The sequence below is a fragment of the Carassius auratus genome, unplaced genomic scaffold (assembly GCF_003368295.1).
Source record: "Carassius auratus strain Wakin unplaced genomic scaffold, ASM336829v1 scaf_tig00022598, whole genome shotgun sequence".
Classification (NCBI taxonomy): Eukaryota; Metazoa; Chordata; class Actinopteri; order Cypriniformes; family Cyprinidae; genus Carassius; species Carassius auratus.
The window spans coordinates 140-22342 of record NW_020525201.1 but is presented as its reverse complement, the minus strand read 5'-3'; the positions used below and the strand labels follow the sequence as shown (position 1 = coordinate 22342).

The window sequence follows — 22203 nt, the reverse complement described above, 5'->3', positions numbered from 1 at the left end:
CTCTAACTTTAGACCACTTTGCACCCTTTTTTTTCTTAGTATTGATCAATAACCATTCATGCTATAAGCATGAAATAACCTGTTATCTAAGCATTAGTGTTGTTTTCTGGCATGTTTTTGCAATGTGAAACAAGGCACACTCATCTCAATTTATAATACTGTCTTTATTTCATGCACCTTACATTCACACACCAGTCAGTCAAAATAAATCTTTACAATGACAGCGCATCAGAGACTTTACTATTAACTAACACTAAAAGTATTTTATAAAATGTTACTTGGAAGAAAATGTTATGTTTAAAAAAAAAAACATTTGATTTAAACTTTTTGCCAAGACAACAGCTGTTATTGTGATTTTAAGTACTAAAATAATGAGAACTAAATGAAATAATCAATAAAAAAAAATACTATATACACATAAAAAGTGACAAAACAAAATTGCTATAACTAAAATTAACGTGAAATATGCTTTTTTTTTTTTTTTTAAATCCAATTCAAAAACTATAAAAGTATTTCAACGATACTAAAACAACATCGTCTGAAATCAGAGTGAAGCTGAATGACCTGCAGTGTTACTGGACACACTGATCAGGTCCTGAGATGGGGGTTAATCAGGATAAAGAAGTGTGTATTTTTAATTACTAATTACTAACTAATTACTAAGTGTATTTCTAATTAATAACATTACTAATTCATTGAACACATTGAGGTGTACACACCCCCACACACATTATTAGTTAAGCAGTCTCTCATTTTGTTTCCACTGTTTGTTCCACTAATCTGGAGTTAAAGCAACTAAGGATTACTTCCAAAGAGACCGGACGATCTCATCACTGATTAAAAGTCAACTGATAACAGCATTGACCAATCAGGTGCTGCCTGGGTGGAGCTTAATTCAACCCCGCAGCGGATTGGCTGTCATAGTTTGTATTAAAACCGTCATCAGCTGATGATGATGATACTGTATTATCAAAGTCTGAAATTTGGTTTACTCACAATTACAAGACTTTATCACATAGACAAATAGACATACAGGACCCTTACAATCACATAACAAAAAAAAAACCTATTCAAAGCTCCGGTATTTCATTTTTGTGTTGATTTTTCATGATGTACAAGCTGTATTAGAGCTGAGTTCTTCAAATTGACTGGAAAGTTCTGACAAAGATCTCTGTAGTTTGTTTCGGTGCTAATGTGATGGTAACAGAGGGAGACTGGACTTAGATCAGCTTTGAGCCCAAAGCAATGAATCATTCAGCGTGATGAATGCAAAAATCAGACTAATTGTGTCTCACTGGAGGCAGGTGTGTTGAAGTGACACAAGATCTCTTACTGTAAACCTGAAATTCACTGTGAGACAAGAGAGAGAGAGAGAGAGAGACAGAGCTCCTAATTCTCACATTCTGTTCTCATATTCATACCTGTTGCCGAGCTGACTGCGCTTAAATTATGAGAGGTATGTATTACAATTTCATTTTGAATAATTTGATCCACTTCAAATGTTGACTACTATATACTGTTCAAATGTTTGGGGTCAGTAAGGTCATTAACATGAAGAGATCTCTTAATCTTAAGGCAGCATTGATTCAATCAAAAGGGCTATAAAACAGTAATATTGTAAATTATTATTTCAATTTAAAAATCAATGTTTTCTGTTTGAATACATTAACAAAATGTAATGTATTCCTGAAATCAATCTGATATGCTGATTTGGTGCTCAAGAAACATTTCTGATTATTATCAACAACAAAGAATGCAGGATTCTTTGATGTATTTAACTTAAAAGTCTTTACATGATTAAATGTACTTAGTCTTTACCGTCACTTTTTATCACATTCGACCTTTACTGAAAAAAAATAAATATTTATTTAAAATATAAAAAGCGGACAATAATATATGTACAGTAGATTTAAAAAGGCTACATTGAAAAAGTCTCAAATTTTGGAATTCAGAGAAGGAAAGATATATGTAAATTTCTGCTGTTTTTATGCACAAGTTCTACTGGTGTCAAACCTCTAGATCCTTACACTCACCTAAAGGATTATTAGGAACACATACTAATACTGTGTTTTACCCCATTTCACCTTCAGAACTGCCTTAATTCTACGTGGCATTGATTCAACAAGATGCTGAAAGCATTCTTTAGAAATGTTGGCCCATATTGATAGGATAGCATCTTGGAGTTGATGGAGATTTGTGGGATGCACATCCAGGGCACGAAGCTCCCGTTCCACCACATCCCAAGGATGCTCTATTGGGTTGAGATCTGGTGACTGTGGGGGCCATTTTAGTTCAGTGAACTCATCATCATGTTCAAGAAACCCATTTGAAATGATTCGAGCTTTGTGACATGGTGCATTGTCCTGCTGGAAGTAGCCATCAGAGGATGGGTACATGGTGGTCATGAAGAGATGGAGATGGTCAGAAACAATGCTCAGGTAGGCCGTGGCATTTAAACTATGCCCAATTGGCACTAAAGGGCCTAAAGTGTGTCAAGAAAACATCCCCCACACCATTACACCACCACCAGCAGCCTGCACAGTGATAACAAGGCATGATGGATCCATGTTCTCATTCTGTTTACGGCAAATTCGACAATTCAATTAAACAGAAATCGAGACTCATCAGACCAGGCAACACTTTTCCAGTCTTCAACTGTCCAATTTTGGTGAGCTCGTGCAAATTGAAGCCTCTTTTTCCTATTTGTAGTGGAGATGAGTGGTACCCGGTGGGGTCTTCTGCTGTTGTAGCCCATCCACCTCAAGGTTTTGCATGTTGTGGCTTTACAAATGTTTTGCTGTATACCTCAGTTGTAAGAAGTGGTTATTTCAGTCAAAGTTGCTCTTCTATCAGCTTGAATCAGTCGGCCCATTCTCCTCTGATCTCAAGCATCAACAAGGCATTTTCGCCCACAGGACTGCCGCATACTGGATGTTTTCCCCTTTCACACCATTCTTTGTAAACCCTAGAAATGGTTGTGCATGAAAATCCCAGTAACTGAGCAGATTGTGAAATATTCAGACCGGCCCGTCTGGCACCAACTACCATACCACGCTCAAAATAGCTTAAATCACCTTTCTTTCCCATTCTGACATTCAGTTTGGAGTTCAGGTGATTGTCTTGACCAGGAACACACCCCTAAATGCATTGAGCAACCGCCATGTGATTGGTTGATTAGATAATTGCATTAATGAGAAATTGAACAGGTGTTTCTAATAATCCTTTAGCTGAGTGTATATAACTGTATGCTGTATATTATTTTACATACAGGGTAAAAATACTATGCATACAAAATATTTTAAAAAGTCTGAATCAGATGCCAAAAGGACCCCCAAATATAATGATCCCTATAGTTTAATTTATGTAAAAAGTCTACATTATACTAAGTGAGAAAATATGTTTAGAAGTCAAATAATTGGCTTTTATATTGTCCCTGACTGACGCTAGTTAAAAGCTGGACTAAATAATGTGTTTATAATAATCTATAATGTATAAATATATTTAGTTTTACATAATTGGCTCTATCAGAATGGTTAAACAGACTCTCAGCTCCACACTGGACTCAGATCTACTTGACGTTTACTTGGCCCGATGAGAAATGTATGTACTCAGTCTCATAAAAAGAGGTTCACTGCAGTGCCCACAGAAGGAATCGACATGGAGGGTTTCCCAGACTCTGTACATTCATGCTGCAGCTATTTTCCAGAAAACTCATGTGGAGAAAGACCTTGCTCACCGACTCATTCGCTATAGGTGCTTCTGTCCCAGAGGTGACCGTGACGGTGATGATGATAATGATGATGATTCTGGAGTTGTTGGCGATGGAGACAGAATGAGCTCTGAGCAATTAGAATTAGAAGGCACAAGAATCTGATGTGTCCACTTCATCTGGGTTGGTTTTTTTTTTTGCGGTGTACAGTCACTGATGTCAAACCTCTTGTGGCCCACAAATCTTTAACATCAATTATTCAGTTCCTCTTGACCCAAAGGTGCAGTTGGAAACATATGGAGAGTCATATATTACTGTTACCCAGAATTCCATTGTTCTTTTTTTACAGTACAGAAGGCGAGAGTTTTCCCATTTTATAATGTTATAGAGAGATTGGGATTGGTTGTCAATTTTTTCTTGTGTGGTGGTCCCAAACACTAAAATAACCCTAGGTGCAAATGAAATGTTAGTTAATTTGGTTAAAAACCTAATTTAATGCCATAGAATTTCTGAAAAATATTGTAAAATATTTATTTTGATGTAAAATGTATTACTTGTAACTGTTATATTTTTTTTTCTGCCTTTTTTAAACATTGTTTGCATTTTCCACATATTTACGATTTGGGGACAAATGAAATATTTTCAAAATTGCCCATTGAAAGACACATATTAGCCACTTATTATAAGACATCTGTTAATATTATTTAATGGACAAAGGCTTTTTTGTATTCTACTAACTAACAAAGATGAATAAATACTGTTACAAATGTCTTGTTCATTGTTAGTTCATGCTAATGCGTTAACTGATGTTCACTTATATTGTAAAGGGTTACCAAAATAGTTTTGTTGTATTGTTTCTGAAGCTTTATATCAGAAAACATTGATTTGAAGGGAATAGACTGACTTTTGGGTTGAATACTCTCCATGTTTCTTGTCATTTCTTCTCTTCTCCCCTCGCCTTCCCCCTTGTCTTTCCATTACTGAGGTCCTGAATCAATCATTTGGGAATGTCTGGTCACATTCTGGATGAGTTTCTTCTTGTAGCTTATCTTCCCCACAAAGGTCTCTGACTCATTCTTTTACTCTCTTCACCTCTCTCTCTCACACACACACACACACTCACACTCTCTCTCTCTCTCAAACTTTTTGCTTAGGAAGGCTTTTTACTCTTTTATTTTTTTAAGGACATCTATTTGCTTTTAGTGCTGTCGGGTCAGACTTCAGTTGACTGACTGCTGTAACACTTTAATGGCTGCGCTGAACTGAGCATGAGGTCAGTTCATACTCAGTCAGTTCTATCATCAGAAACAAAGACAACAAATGATTTAAATGTATATACAAATCCGACTTAAGCTAGTCAATGTAACATATTATACAATATATTAAAGGAGCAAAACATTTTTATAGTAATTTTTTTTTCTTGAAAATCTTAGAGCTATAGTAAACAATTTTTAAATAATATAATAAATACCTTTTAATGCATAAATTAATAAATTTTCCTCTGCAAACATTTTGTAAGGAAGAATATTTTAAAAGTCATCCTGAATGCTGATTATTTTCATTTTAAAAACTGATGGGATTCATTTAAATAAAAAAAATATCATTTCTATTTAAAGTCAATTTGTATTCATTTTTAAAATTCAGAAAGCAAGTCTGAGTTGGAATCCAGCTATTTTTGAATTCAGTTCTCAGCAAAGCTGTTGTAACTCTCACCATCAGTTTTGCTGTCGGGTATATGGATGCATTTTTTGCTTCCCATTTTAACTCTTCTTTATTACGCTGTTGTATTATAACTATCCTCTGCAGTATCAGAGTCTCTCTACTGAAGGAGATCCTGACTGACAGCTGCTGTTACTGTTCTCAGCAAATGACTCACATCTGCCCTTTGATCTTGATATCAGTGTTGACTTTGATGTGTTTGATGGTGAGTTTAGGTGTATGGCTCTTGTGGTGGTCATACTCTGTGACTTCCTTGACAGGAAGTTCCAGTCCAGATAACCAATTAAAAGAGCGGAGGAGGGACTTATAAAGGAAGTCAGTCAGGTGGAGGACAGCCTTTGTAGGTCGGTATGTGCAGGTCTGCCCTTTTATTTTTATTTTTTTTAAGAGTGTCTCCTAGACATCAATGAGGTAAACAGAAGAGCATGTTGAGACCTTTGCTAAAGTATTTTCTGAGGAAAATGCACTCAAGAGATTTAGAAATGATCTCAACAATGTCTCATATTGCCCAAAAGATTTCAGTGGAAGCCAGTTTCTACTTAAAAGTTTAAGAATAAAAAATAAATAAAATAAAAAATCAAAATGGGTATTTGCTACATTGCTCATTTATTTCCCTTTTTAATCATACAACAGAAACAGAATTTCTATAAATTAAAACTCACACTCTTTCAAAGTGAGAATGAGAAAACAAAATGTGGTTCTATTCATTTCTCTGCCCTCTTTACTGAACTTATTTTGTATCCATTTATTCATGTCTCTCTCTCTCTCTCTCTCTCTCTCTCTCTCTCTACTGTACAAAAATAATTTACTAATTCATAATTCAATTTCAAATTATAAATGAGGATTTTTTTCAGTAAAAAAAGCTAAATTAATGGAGACAATATAATGAATATTTCTTAGTAATCACAGTTTATTTATTAACTTGAAAGAATTTCAGCATCAACCTCATTAGTTTACTGTTTTGTGAGGAAAAATCGAAATTACTGATCAAGATGATAGATAGATAGATAGATAGATAGATAGATAGATAGATAGATAGATAGATAGATACATAGATAGATAGATAGATAGATAGACAGTGCTTGAGAACGCAGACTGAAGAGCAAAACACACACACACACACACACACACTGTCCAAGCATTAAGTCTTTCCTGTCACACATTACTAAATGTAAGGATTTAAAGTTGCTGTATCCATGGAAACAGCATTTAATCCACGCAAAAGCAAGTTGGGGAAGGATTATGTGAATGTTTAAGTTATGAGAAAATGGATATGGATATGAACATCTCTCTCTCTCTCTTCATATTTTTCTCAGGTTGGTCAGTCCGGGTTGGGACGATGAGGAAGAGAAGTTTTTCAGAACTCAGGCAGCTGACGTCACAACGTGTGATGAAAAGAGTTGAGAACGAAAGCAAGAGAGAAAATCAAATGATTTGTAAATGACAGGTTTTGTAACATATATAAAGGGACTTATACCAGCTATGATGACATGCTGGGATTCATATGCTGCGTCTGTATCTAAACAAGCGTGAAGGAAAGTGTCTGTGCCAGTAGAGTTGATGAGAGCTCTCTCTCACACACACACACACACACACACACACCGCTCTCGTGCAGAGCTTGATGCATTGCTGTCCTAAATACTGGCAGTGTATCTCCGGTTCACACTAAATAATGAACACACGTGTCTGATCACATTAGCATCCACAACAAGACCACACACTGCAAGAGAAACAAGGCTGGAGCTTCTCGTGTGTGTGTGTGTGTGTGTGTGTGTGGGTGTGAAAGCTTGCCTTTGCCCTTTATACAGCATATAGACTGGGGCTAGCTGTCACTTTTGTACCACAATGGATAGTTGCACATGTTTGTTGTTGTTTTTATTATCACATTTAAATAATAATTCATTGAACATTGGCCCCAAAAGCTTTCTTTATCACAATCTGCCATTAATCATTGATGGTAAAATAACTGTGAAATGCTAAATGAATAAATAAATAAAAATCAGGTTAAATAAAATTAGGTCAGTAAGATTATAATATATATTCTTTAAAGAAATTAATACTTTTATTTGGCAATGATGCATTAAATTAACCAAATGTGGCAGTAAAAACATTAATAAAGATTTCTATTTCAAATATATATATATATATATATATATATATATATATATATATATATATATATATATATATATATATATATATATATATATATATATATATATATATATATATATATATATTTAATATATAACTCCACCTGTCATCAGAACCCCGGGTCAACACACAGGTCCAGACATTTGTCTCGAACGAGAGTCTGTCAAACCAAAAAAAGGACGTCAAATCAGAAGACAAGGAGGAAATCCTGTCTAGAGAGCCGATTCTCCCTCCCATTTATCTGCTCAAACCACATTTCTATCTCATTTAATTACAACAATATTTAGTTTCTTAATTTCTTATAAGGATGTTTGTGACATTTACAGTGTTGGGGGGTAACGTATACAAGTAACGTGAGTTATACGTAATCAGATTACTTTTTTTCAAGTAACTAGTAAAGTAATGCATTACTTTTTAATTTACAAGAAAATATCCGAGTTACTTTTTCCCCATTTATTGATTAACAGCTCTTCTGTCCCCATGTTGAGAGAAATCAGGAGTAAGATGTCACTGTCACATCAACATGGATTAATGAATGAGATCGTCAGAAACAGATTCAGTTTTCCTCATAATGAATAAAAACAGTGAAATGCAACTCAGAATGTGATGTAAACCTGCAATAATTAAATGTTAAATAACAGATATTTATCCCATTTTATTAACCAATGTCTTTGGTGCTGACCTTCAATGATTCAACTCAACCATACTAAAAGCAAAAAGGACTCTAGATAATCATTTGTGCAAGTGTGTTGAACGTTCTTTTGTGTTCTATTGTACAGATGTGAATTTACTCTCTCTTCAGCCTGAGACTTATTCATTTATTCATTTGGTGTGAAAGGGCTTATGTTTACCAAAAGTATCATTTTAATATTAAAAACAAACAAGCAAGCCCTGCCCAGACTGAAAAAGTAACACATAAAAGGTAACTAAGTAATGTAATTAATTACTTTTTTTAGGAAGTAACGCAATATTGTAATGCAATTTCTTTTAAAAGTAACTTTCACCAACATTTAAAATATTCCATTATTGCAGGTTTGCATCATATTCTGAGTTTGCCTTTCACTGTTTTTATTAATTTTGATTAGGCTTCTTATTAACCAAAATGTCATAATTCAATCTTCTGGTGAAACAACATCTCTGGTGACGAATGTTTGACTTCTCCCAACGTTTGATCGGATTAAACCTCTGATTTAAACATATCAGCCGGTCTGCCTCCATCATCCAACTAACAACCAATGGGTAGAACCAAGTCTCCATCCTAATTTATTCTGATAATCATATAATAATAAGTCATGATATGGAAGAAAATATATTTAATTGTGACTTTAGTAATTATGCCACTAGAGCTTTATTGGCACAAAAAATACTGTAAACTATGAATATCCAATGTGTACAATTTTACTAGTACAAAACATATGATTTTTTGAGAAATGCAAAGCATGAAGGTCCACCCCCTAAGCAGATTTCACCACAACAATTTTAAAATTTAAAAAACATTCAATAGCTCACTGAGCCATCTCTTACTAACAGACTACAATTTATCAAATTAAGGAACAGCCAGAAACACTTAATGTATTTTGTGATATGCCATTTATTTTCACAACATTTTACATTTATATGGTGTACAAATTAGTGTAGAGCAGAGAAAGCCAATGTTTCCACATAAATGTGTGTTTGAGTGTATTTCACAAGTAGTGTTAATTCTCAGTTTGTTAAACCTTGTGATGAGGTTTCCCCTGATAATCGTCGATCAGAGTGATTCACTACTCTTGGCTAACATGAGAACGATGATTCTACGCTGAATTATTGTAATGGACTACATTACCCATAAGCCTCCTCCCTCTTTCCGGTTTTGCGCATCACAGCTGACTTTGCCAGTTGCCACTGAATTCATTTTGAAACAAACTGCGAAAAAAAATTCAAAAGAAAACAGTGAGCTGTGTAAGACCCAACATCACAGAGTGAAATTCACATGAAAAAAAAACCCATCATGCACTTCTTCAAAGCTGCAACAGATAATAAGAGGGGGAGACTGATGGGGTGCAGTACCCAGGCAGATTGATTTGCATCAGGTCATATTACCATCTCAATACAGATGACACTTATTTCACCATCTCAAACTCTGATAAGCTGCAGGGTGAACGCGGAGGCCTTGTGTGGTCAGGATACAGGAGAAACGGTTCTAGTTGAGCTACCTAAACATCTACATACTGCCCAAACTAACGTGCTCTAATTTTGGTAAAAATCTGATTGGAACAGTCTTGATGAATGTGTCTGTTGAGTAATTTTGTTTAAATTTACTTTTTGGAACATACACAAGATGACCAAATGGATGCCTGATATGATATAAATCATACAAACCATTAATTGGACAGTATATACATCCTAGGGCTGCACAATTATGACAAAAATCCTAATTGTTGATTATTCCCTTGAAATTGTAATTGCAATTATAGAATTTATCTGAATTTACACTGAATGATGTTTATACCACTGTTTAATGCAACTGCGTGCTGTATTTTCTTAAGAAAATAAACAAGCTGAAAACACTCAGACTGAAAACATTGTGCTTTTTCTATAGTATTAAGCCTAAAATGTAAATTATACATTGATTAATTGTGCAGCCTTAATACATTCTACTTAATATTTTATGCTAAAAATGTTTCAATGCAAGACTCTATAATTGTTTTGCTATTGTAAATATGCACTAGCCACGTCTCACTGTTTTCTTAGTGTCTCGTGCATGGGCACCGTGTTTTTAAAATGCCTCAAGCTATAATTCATGGACTTTACACAGTTATTGAACCAAACGGAATCAACTAAAGCTGTTTTCAACTAAATAATCACTATTATCTTTTGAGATCTGCTTTCATTTTAAATCTGATTTAAAACAATCTGTATAGCATAAAGCGCTATATAAATAAAACACTTAGAAATGTGTCTTGAGAGCCTACGTTTGGTGCCACATTTTTTAAAATGCATCATGTGAGTGAAGCGTCCAAAAGGAGTTTGATTGTTTGATTTTATGCACCTGTTGCGAATGTAATAGTCAAATATCCAGACATACTTTTGAACATATATTGTATACTAACCTATGCCTACGTCTAATGTTGGTTTGGGCAGAATGTAAAGGTCCTACAAGGCCTCTCAAATATGTTATGATGGCAGTCAGCGTCTGAGATACACGGCTCTTTGAGGGTCACCAGAGTAACTGTACAGTGATTTGAATTGACATTTCTTGTTTGATTTGTTGTTCAATACACGTCTAAGCATATGATACATCACAATGAAACCAGTATATACCGATATAAAATAGAATAAATAAAATAAAAAATATCATTTCTGTTCAGTACAGTTTTTCTTCTTAAATTGTCGCAGGACATGCAAGGCAATGTGTCTTTTTTTCTTCTCAAATCTTCCTCAGAGCGAAAAGAATGCATAGATAGACACTTAAAAGTTCACATCTCCTCCCCTAGAGCTAGCTCTCCTAAAAATGACCATTAAATAAATTTGTATTCACAATCTCTACCATCTTTCACTCTTCTTCTTTTCTTTGTTTCATCAGTTGGTTTATCTACAACACATACATGATTATTTTTACAGTATGGCCAGAATAAACGAGGTCAAGAGACATGCCGAGGCAAGTATGATCAAAATAAACAGAAACCAAATAAAAGTTTCTGAAATTTGAAAAATAAAGCCTTATGATATGATGTTTGCTATATATAGATACTATATGTACACACATAAGTGACTCTTCAAAACCCTTGTGAAAGAAAGGGTAAGTCTAGGATTACAGGTGGTACGCCAGAATAGGTTAAAAAAAAACCTTTGTGAAGCACAACCAGGACATGTAGAGCCACGGATGAGACATGGATGGATGCTGGAACTGAAATAGCTCTTTATAGACATTTTTCACTAACTTGGATGTGCTGGAGATAGTTCCTATTAGTCGGGTATTTTTGACTTTCAGTCACTGGAGAGCCTCTGGAGGAAGCAAGCACTACGCTGGGGTTCAAAGCAGAATTGACACGACTGAAGCGTCTTACTCTAGGCAAAGTTATTCCCGCCTCCTGTATTTCTCTCCATGAGTAATTCAGTTCTCTTCCTCAACATTCTCTTTCAAAAAAACAAACAAAAAAAAGGCAATTTCACATTGGAAATATAAAAGCACATTCAAACTTTACATCTACACACTGAACAGGTGTTGTCCTTCCAGCTGTGTCAATGCAGAGCAAGTCTATGGGATGTCTGTTGTTCTTTTCATATTGGCATCTTTTCCAAGCCTCCTCATCAACTTCAGGTGAAGATGAACGTGTCAGCAGAGATTCTTGAAGAAAACTAAATCATTTGGTGGAAGCCACAATGTTAATCTAAAAAAAATTGAATTTCCTACATTGAAAAGTGCAAAGGAACATTACTTGAAGTCGAACTTCCAACTTGCGCATTGCATTGTGCCATTTATTATCCTTTGGATGCTAGAAGACTTCATTGTTGACACTGAACAAATGCACTGCTAATGTAGTGTTGTTCTGTTGCCTTAAGGTGCGGTCACATTTATCTTTGTTCCAATAGGTATCTAAATTGTTGATATGAATTTACTGTGTTGACCAATAGTAGCTTGGTATGAAGGTGACTTTTATGCAAGTTGTGCTTCATACGTCGCTGCACTACTGACAATTAGCGACGGACTGAAATGTCGCCAAAATATTGCCGTTACCGCATCTTTACAACTCATCTTTTGAACACTGAACACTGGAGCACCTTGTCCAGAACATATCTAGCAGGAAGTCCATCATCCAACTTTGAATGGAACACAGAGCACAGTTCCTCTCATCCAGCCATTCTTCTCTCGGGATGATAAAGAATGATACAAAAAATAGCTTTTATGACACTTCTGAACATCCTTTAGCAAATGAAGCAGCATCAAGCTCCTCTACACACCCGCACACACTTATGCTCATGCAACGGTTATGAAGAAGCTCTGTTGAGTGTAGCAGCCGTGTTTGTTCTGTTGAATTGCACAAATCTCTTTAAGCAGGCTTTGTCCAGATAGGGTGGTTCTTCTAGATGGGCGGAGCCTGTTGGTTTCAGTCATGCCGGAGTGGCGTGGCTTCCCATGCAGATATACACATGACGGACATACTGGTGACGGAACAGACAGGCTTTTAGATAGTGGACTAGGTGTATGTCAGTGTATTTTCTTGGCATCTGCTCATTTCATAATTTCTTGTAGATTTCTTACGGACTGTTTTCACCCTCGAGTTCTTCTTCATCTCCATCATGTGACTGGACAGGTATGTACAGGACATTCTGATAGTTTAAGCATGCAGAGCGTGACGGTGAGTGTGCGTGCTCGTGTGTCAGATCACTGGTTGAGCTCAGTGACCGGTCTCTTCTGTTTGAGCGTGTCGATGAGGGACAGAACTCCACGTTTGACGCTGGTGGAGACACGGCGTGTGACTGAATCAGCAGGAGGTGCCTGTGAGCAGGCTTTCTGAGACGGAGGCCGTGCCACCAGACACTTCTGATACCTCAACTGCACAGAAAAGAAGAAAAAATGAAAAGAAACAGGCTTGGCCGGTTAAGGTCTTATTTTGAAATTCAACATGAAATATGATAATAAGCAGAAAATGTATTAAATTAATTGAAATGATTGTAATATCAGGCAGCAACATTACAAAACTGAAACAAGTGAAGGGGTTCTGAATACTTCCAGAATGCACTGTATTTTATTACATTTTCTTAAGGCAGCTATTTATAGCCATGTACTGTTATTAATATTTATTCAAATATATATATATGAATGGCAGTGAATATACAGTTTTTGAAAATTATTTATTTATTTTCAAGAAACATTTCCTATTATTATCGTGTGTTAGTAAATGTCTTTATTGTCACGTTTGATTTAATGCATACTACCCTAATAAAATCCATTTCTCAAAAAAATTATTACTGACCGCAAACTATACATATTCAGCTATGGAAAAAACAGAGACCGTTTGAAAATTCCTACTTTCTGCAGATTTATGATTTATAGATATGTGTTTGAGTAAAAAAAAAATATTTTTGTTTTATTCTGTAAAGTACTGATGACATTTCTTCACATTTTTTAAAATAAAAATGTTGTCATTTAGAGCATAAATTGACGATTGGTCAAAATAACAAAAATGATGCCATGTTTATATTTATTTTTAAACAACAATACCAGTGTTTTACTTTGAGAAGAGTTAACAAATCAATATTTGGTGAAATAACCCTGATTTTCAAAATCACAACAAATGAAACATCTTATTTTGACCAATTGTCATTTTTTGGGAAATAATGGTCTAAATGACCATATATATTTTTTTAGATAAATGTTATCAGACCTTTATAGTATAAAACAGATTATTTTACTCAAACCAATACCTAGTAATCCAGTAAATCAATATGAAACTGAGACTTTTCAACTGGTCTCTTCATTTTTCCATAACTGGATATTCATTCAATAGGCTGAACATTTCTGAGATATAATTTTTGCAGCTATATTGTCCATCTCTGGCCATGACATTAATTTGGTTTCATTATAAATCTATAGTGCCCATTTACATTTGATGTGGTGGAGAAGTGTATGTCTGGTGTTATAACTCACCATGCCACTGCCTGAACAGCCTCTGACACACTGCCAGCGTTGGGATCACACCAAAACACATGACACTCAAAGTGCTGGTTCCCAGAGTCCATGATGAATGCAAATGAATGCACATCTTTCCCAACGCCCATGAATGACAGAAAGCGCACACGACACTCCACTAGGACCTCCTCTTCCTCCTAATTTAGGTTTTGACACCAAGAATCATACATGAGTCAAAAGATCTAGACACAAGAAGTTGTACTTTAGTAAAACACAGCTACTCTGGCAGGATGTTATTAGGTTTATGAGATGAAAGGATGTGTAACTGCCTTTTCTTTGATGACTGTGACTGTTGCGTCTGCTACATTCAGTTTCACAGGAATCCAGTCTTCTCGGATGGATGATGTCATCAAACTGTCTATTGCACCGTTGAGAACGTCCATGCCTAGAAAACAGTGACATCTGACCTTTTAAAAGCATGTATGGGGCCAAGAAAAGCTATGCAAACCTTTTGACTTTATCTGGATTTCGCCATAAACTAGCCATAATATTAGACCTGATCTTCAGCTAAGTCGCATCAGTAGACAAACACACTCTGCTTAAATGTAAGCTGGAAGTGATCTCCCCAAAACCTAACCGGAGTCGGGAGACATCTAACCTGGAGTCCAATCAATGAGACCAGATTGGAGGTCAGACTCACCTTGCCCTATAAAACAATGGTTGCAATGTTCGCTATTCACAAGACACTTTGTCTGAAATGAACCATCCCAGAAAAAGAGCTCTCCAAACACAGAAATGTTGACTTACATAAAGCTGGAAAGGGATACAAAAGCTTGATCTCAAGAGAGCAATGCACACAAGACATCTCAATAATATCACTGTACTAAAAGTGCCAAATGTCTGACAGTTGTGCATGGCTGATTTGGTGGAAGATCAACCAGCAGATTTACATACTTTTTTTTTGCGAAAGCTTACATTGCTTTTTTAATAAAAACAAAAAGGCATTTTTTGTTAGTTTAAGCAGATTGTTGTTAGACTTTTTTTAAGATCATATGAAATTTTATGACCAATTTATTCAGAAATTCCAGAATTCTGGGAAGATTGTATTTAAATATTGAGTATTCTGGGAAGATTGAGTTAAATGTGAAGAAAAGTATAAATATATGCATAATCATATTATTAACTCTTTCTCTGCCATGGACTGAATTTTCCATCTTTCAGTTTTTTGGCTTTTATATGGTAAGAGGTGAAGAAACAGCAGAAAAAAGTGATCGGTATGTTAATGCACATGCATATGTAAAATTAACGCAATCACACATTAAAAAGCAAATAAATCAAATTTACATAATGTTACTGAATGAAATGTCAGGAAGTGCTATAGGACTGTGAAGCTTTGGATGTGTTGCTGGAAGCAATAAACTCTATCTATGTTTTGATCATCGTTCTGAATCCAACCTGTACTTAGCCTGACAAAAACATGATTTCTCTAACCTTTTTGTTCAAAATATTGCTTTTTTAATTAAACCTACCCATATTAAAGTGTTGATAATAAAAGAATGCATAAAGCTACAATAAAACCTTTTTTTTTTAAGCAGAGGCTCGGTTCTTTCTTTCGACGTTGCATATTCAGATATTCAACAAACTAATCTGGGGGTCAAGGAAGTTTTGTGAAAATTATCAAAAACACTGACAGGGAATAAGAAGATAGGAGAAAATGAGAGAGCACATGAAAAGAGTGAAATACTACAAATGAGTGTGATTGCTCACCTATAGGTCTGGCAACCGGCATCATGCCAACATATAACACTGGAACTTCTGCACCAGTTCAGTCTTCGGTGTGGGGAACTCTGCTAAGGGTAACAGACAGCACACACATTAACACACACCTTCTATTCAACAAAGAAGAAACACACATATAAGCATGCTGTGTTACCTTGTAGCGGGACGTCGAGCCCAGAATGTGTTCTGTCCTGTAGTGATCCTCCAGCCATAGCTTTGGCATTCTTGCGCTCTGCCATGATCTATTACACAGAAATCGAAACTCATTAAACTCCCTGCCCTAAATCAGCCGCCTAATCAGAACCTGAACCCGGTTTCTTCCTTCTCAGCTGTATTTTATCCTTACACACAGACTTAAGACTATCAGTGGTTTTCTCTGCAATCTAATATAGTTTTTGCATTTTACAGTTTGAATGGGCCGTTTAGGATAACTTTGTGTTGGATGTTGTTTGTGTAGTGTGCAGTTCTCACCCTGGAGCAGATTTCGTGCAGACTGGTGGCGATGGCTTTGGCAGGGGTGTCACAGCGGAACACATGGCATTTTAATATCCGGGTGTCCTTATCTCGCGCTACATATGCAAAATCCCTGCATGCACACAATTAAAATGAAACAAGTTTAAACTTATATTTAAGCAGCTGTTTAAAAACACAGTTTATAACCCATATAATTCACATAATCTGTCATATTTCCAAAAAGTATAGGTAAAAAAAAATGAACTAGGGCATCATTTTATTTTGTCCATAGGAAAACGATTGGACCCCAAAAAGTTACATACCAAGTCGAGAGGTCAAAGGAATGATTTTAGTTTTATGAAATAAATATGAAGACAATTATATTTTATTTGGAAAAAAAGTGGACAATAAGAAAAGTAATGAGCATTTTGAAAGTAAGAGTCCACTTTGATTTCATGTTGACTTTGAGCACATTTTTTTATTTCTTTAATGAAAACAACCATATTTCATCAATAAACAATGCAGATAAACAGACACATGATTATAAACAAAAAGAGTTGTCAATGTGAGTTTGTGTATATTTCTATGCAAAGAACTGCACTAACAGAGACAGTCACATTTGAGGCAAACAAAAAATGGTGTAAATATAACCATGTATAAAAATGCACACACATCAACTACTATATGCAGGTGCACGTGGCTATCTAAGATAAATGAGTGTCTCTAAACTTACACCTTCAGCTGTATTACACACATTCTTTATCATTTCTGCTAAAAATAAACTATAATGAACAAAATGTCCAGGAAGAGTCTACAAAAAGGCTATGATGAGATTACAAGTAATAAAAGGGTAAATCAATTTACCTCTCTCTGAGTCCCGGAAAGCAGTCAAGTAAAAGATAATAAAAAAACATTATGAGAAAATACACACAATGAAGCCCATTAATGAAAACAAGCCAAACAAATTCCTGCATAAATCATTCACAAGAACGGTTTTTAACATAAAACTGTTACACTCAATTTAATGCAAAAACATATGTATTATGAAGGATTGACAGAAACATGTTCTGATGTGTATAGTTATTTCAGAGCATTACTAATGGCAGGATGCGTATCTCAAAGACAATGGCTGGAACATGCTGTGGGGAGATTTTAGCAAATCAAATCCAAGCCCCAATAATAAGCATGTATGAAAGAATCAGAAAATAAGAGGGAAGAGAGAGAAAATGAGACCAGTAGGTGTGACAAATGAATTCAGACATTTATCATGATGTATGTAACACCTTAAAACATGAGATTCAGTGTGCAGCCAGTAAGAAACATGAATATGTAACAGTGTGATAATTAGAGATTTAACAGACTGAGAGAGAAAGAGAATAAAACCAGATGAACTGAATGCACTCAATAATGTCCAAGATGAACCCCAGGCTGTTTCAAAACCTGTTAAAAATGGGCTTTTTAACAGCACCTCAGCAGCATTCAACTGGAAAATGTGCTGGAGGGTCAAGGAGAAACTACAAGGAGGTACAGGTAACAATGTTAATGGACTGAGAACAGAACCAGAGGTTCCCCATAGGAATTTGAAAAAAAGGCATGTGTTCTAGTTTGTGTAGATGTGTGGGATGGTATCAGAGGATCCGATCTGAGGGAACATGCAAGGAAGTTGCAGTCTCTTTCAAATGTAACCTGTTTAGTGACGTGAAGATCTTGCTGTGACCTACTTTAATAAACGAACACACAGTACTCCACAATACGATCCTCACCATAGTCAATGACAACACATACAGTGCATCCACAATTCTCTACTGAAATCTCCTCCTCCTCCTCCTCCTCATTCACACCATCTGGAGAAATTCCACCCACTCCACCTTCTCACAGTCCTAGTATTCCTCCCATCTCACTCCAGTACATACTTCAACTGAAAACTACTAAACAACAAATGCCATGCTGTAGAAAATATGGATTAAATGTATTTGATGGGTACTATCAAAAATTAGGTGAATTACAGAGTAATAATGAAAAACGATGGACAGGAAAAAGAGAAAAATACTCACATCTATTAATTCATGCGTTTTTCCCTGTTTTAACATTATGCCATACCCCTCTTCTACAGATTTTCACCTCCTCGTCTCATCCTCTGCTCGGTTGAAAAATTGCAACGCACCTCTCTACACTCAATCTCTCTCTTTTTTTATCCGCTTCTCATTTTCGCTCTCTCTCTTTCCATCCAATCCCAGCATTCCTTTTACCCTCCCCCTCTCGTTTCGCTTGTCGCTACGGTAACCTCCTCCAGGGTCTTGGGAGGAAAAATTTTACTGATGGGATTAGTGGTGTATTAGCATAGGAGGACAATTATATCATATGCAAACACATACGTCACACCTGCGGACTACACAATAAATCCCCCCCCCCCCCCCCCCCCAAAAAAAAGACTGCCTAAAGCACATGATTCCAGTTTAGAGAATATGAAGAGTGCCATCTACTGGTCAGAATGTGGTACTGGCTTACACTCAGTGAGGCAAAACTGTGATTCAGCATCCCTGATGAAGTATGCTGCATTCCACCCCTGCATCATTCACAACACACTCACTAACACACAAAACCAGTCAGCTCTTCTGGGACTAAAGCAAGAAAGCTCTTTAGTGTGTGAGAGATTCATATGCAACTTTTGGATGACCTCACAAACACTCTTCACATACCGACAGCACCTATAACACTGGATTAAACTTTCAATTAGCACTCTCTCTATCATCAATCTTTTATTCTGTCCTCCTTTCACAGGGTGACTTCTTTAATCCAGAATCATTATATAGTGACCTTTCGCTTGAAGGGACCGGAGGAGTGTCTCGATATCAGAATACATTAACAGAGACATCTCTTGCAGAGTTTCATAGATAACGAGCACATGAGGAAAGTCACAGGTGCAGAAATGCTGACGCTTGCAGATCTAAAATCTCTAATTAAAATGAACTGTGAAGAATTCACGGCACGTGCTTCATGCATATTCTACACTCAACAGTCGCAATATATTGCTGATGATTTTGCTAGTGATATAAAATTAAGAAATGTTCTGTGCATAAGACAACTGTCAGTTTAAACTATTACCATTACCACTTAAAATGTGTACACAATTCTCTTTTAGAATATTTAAATGTTCTAACAAAAAACTAATAAATACTGCTTTTCTATTAAATACTGATATTTATTACTATGTCTTTTTAATATTGGTGCATATATATGAAAATAAAGATCATAATTCCTCCATAATGATTATTTATTGGAAAAACGGTGAGGAAAACATCTATTGATGACTTTTACTCTAAGTTCTTGCATTTTGTCCATTTTGAGTTTTTTACATTTAATGTTTTTAAAATACTTTGCAACACTGGCTGAAAAAAGTACACTTTTAGAAAGCCATCTGAAAATTTGAAAGGGTGAAAAAATACTGAGATATAATAATTATTTTTTTAATTGATAAAAAGAACTTCACTTCAGTAAAAAAAAGGATTTTAATGATAAAATGTACATCCATTCAACATCTTTTGTCGGTCAGTTTGATTTTTGAAAATATTGATCTGATTTAACTAGGCAGAAACTGCTTAATCTAAAACAGTGCAGAGCTTCGAGCCAACATTCAGTGGGTCACAGAGATTAAACATTATTAGTGTTGATAGACCACCAGTCAGCCGAACAGGATCAGCAAAGTAGAAAATTAGCTCCACGTAAATAAAACTCTGATGATGTTTATGGCAGCTGAAAGCTGTAATGTTTAACTCTTATAAAATCGCTTCAACCCATCTGTGTGGTTTTCCAAAAGCATTTTAGGAACATTTCCCACACTTTCATAAATACAGAGTGAGTTAACTTATTAATCATTCAGTTTTGTTTCGGTTTATCTCTGTCATTTATTAAACCATTTCATACACCCTTCATCATTTACCATGTTTTCCTTAACTAACCCAACCAGTGCATACCTTCCATTATCACGCCCGACGCCCCACACACGGATGCTTGCGATTGGCTGAGAGTGTAGAACGCTTCGATCCATCGGGTCAACCAGATTCAGCATGTTATTCTCCAAAATGAGGTACATATCCTTCCCCTGGACACACACGCACAAGAGTGTTCGTATTAGAAGGGTTTCCTTTCAAAACCTTCTGAGCTTTCTTGCCATCCACTGCCTTCATAGACAGCTGCCTTCATAGGCATCACAAAAATAGCACTGAATATTTTAAAACTATGTTTTTTAGTACTGAATGTATGTGTAATTTCTTGCAACTAGCACAGTACAAAAAGAGCACACAGTAGCTCCTTAGCTGTTGCTCAGTTAAAAACATCACACTATCAAAAGCAGAAAATGCATGCAAAAAAAGCACATTCAAATAACCTATTTTTTTGTATTGAATGAAATGTATTTTATAATTCATGTCATCTCAAACAAAGCGCACTGCAAGTTGACTACTGAGTGATGTCTAACATGCTGATAAAATGATACTTGATAAACAATTAGGTACAGGTAATATTGTTAGCTATTTGTCAAAATTGTCAACTTGATTGTCAAATCATTGATGCTTTGAGTATTGGATAAAATATTATAACCAATATTTCTCCTGCTCCACACTTTTCAATGAATTTTTCCATGAAGAATAAATGCAATGCTGCCTTGGAATTTGACCAAAGAAAAGGTGCACCTGTGATGCCTTAAAATACAGCAACTCGCTGGGTTTTAGAATCAATGTCACAAGCTACTATGAGCTCTAAGGATGCCTGTGCTTGTATGTGTGTTGAAAGTAATGAATAAATGATCAGATCAGAAAATAAAAGGCAGGAGGAGAACAGAGGCTGTGTCCTGTCACAACACATTAAACTCGCTTTCTTCCTCTTCCTCTTCTATTTTTCTGCATGACATTTTCAGTTTTCCCTCTTTTCTTTTGATTCTTTCTTGTCTCTTTTAGGTCTTATCTCCCTGTTTCTACCTTCCCTTTTTCAAAATGACGTTTAGAAACATTGTGTGTATTTTTGCATGAGTTGGTATTATATGTGCCTTCCTGTGTTTAGACTATAGTGCTGGTCTAGCTGGTTGTAAAACTGGTCCACCAGCATTGGCTCTTGTAAATCTTGTTAGTATGTGTGTGTGTGTGTGAGATAGGGTGAAGCGGTCTCTCACCTCTCCCCAGATGCCCACAGTGTCTCGTATATCATTCTTGCAGTAGGACAGTTGACGGATGCAGTTGTTAACAGCGACGCTGCTTTTACCCGGAGCCAGATCCTCCTCAGCCATCTCTACCCAGCCGAGAGAGCGCACAGCAAAACACTGTAATAAACAGAAACCCACTGATCAATCACAAAGACTACGGGACAACAGCTACACACGATGAAAATGAAGAGCGCAGCAAATATATACGACATAAGGCATAACAAAACAACTCGCAAAAGAACAAGCCCAGTAATATAGTATTGTGTTTATCTATTACACACATTCCATTATGTCTCATATCTTACTTCTCTATAGTGAGACAAACTAGACTGAGGAAACACCTCTTACATTTTCACATTCCATCTTCTAAGAATAGCTGATGTTACCATTAGTGAGAAAGAGAGAGTGTGTTCATATAAATACACACACACACAACTCTTATAACAGGGTGCTGAGATCAAAAGAGAGGACCCCTCATACTGGAAGAGCTATTCTTTCATCTTTCACTCATTCACTTCCTCCTTTCTCATCTGTATCTCACTCCCAGTACTCTGAGAGCAAAATCATCCATCATTC

The 22203-nt window shown here is 35.9% G+C and overlaps 1 protein-coding gene across 1 annotated transcript; it reads right to left on the bottom strand.

Annotated features, from left to right (window-relative positions):
• Window positions 1-9154: 9154 nt before the first annotated feature.
• Window positions 9155-21765, bottom strand: LOC113077425 (amyloid-beta A4 precursor protein-binding family B member 2-like). Its single transcript, XM_026249839.1, is given in 10 exon segments — window positions 9155-13121; window positions 14217-14395; window positions 14528-14643; window positions 15966-16007; window positions 16010-16048; window positions 16132-16219; window positions 16449-16563; window positions 17295-17300; window positions 20405-20532; window positions 21598-21765. Coding segments are annotated over 10 exon segments (831 nt in total). The 5' UTR covers window positions 21712-21765; the 3' UTR covers window positions 9155-13117.
• Between the last annotated feature and the right edge of the window lie 438 nt (window positions 21766-22203).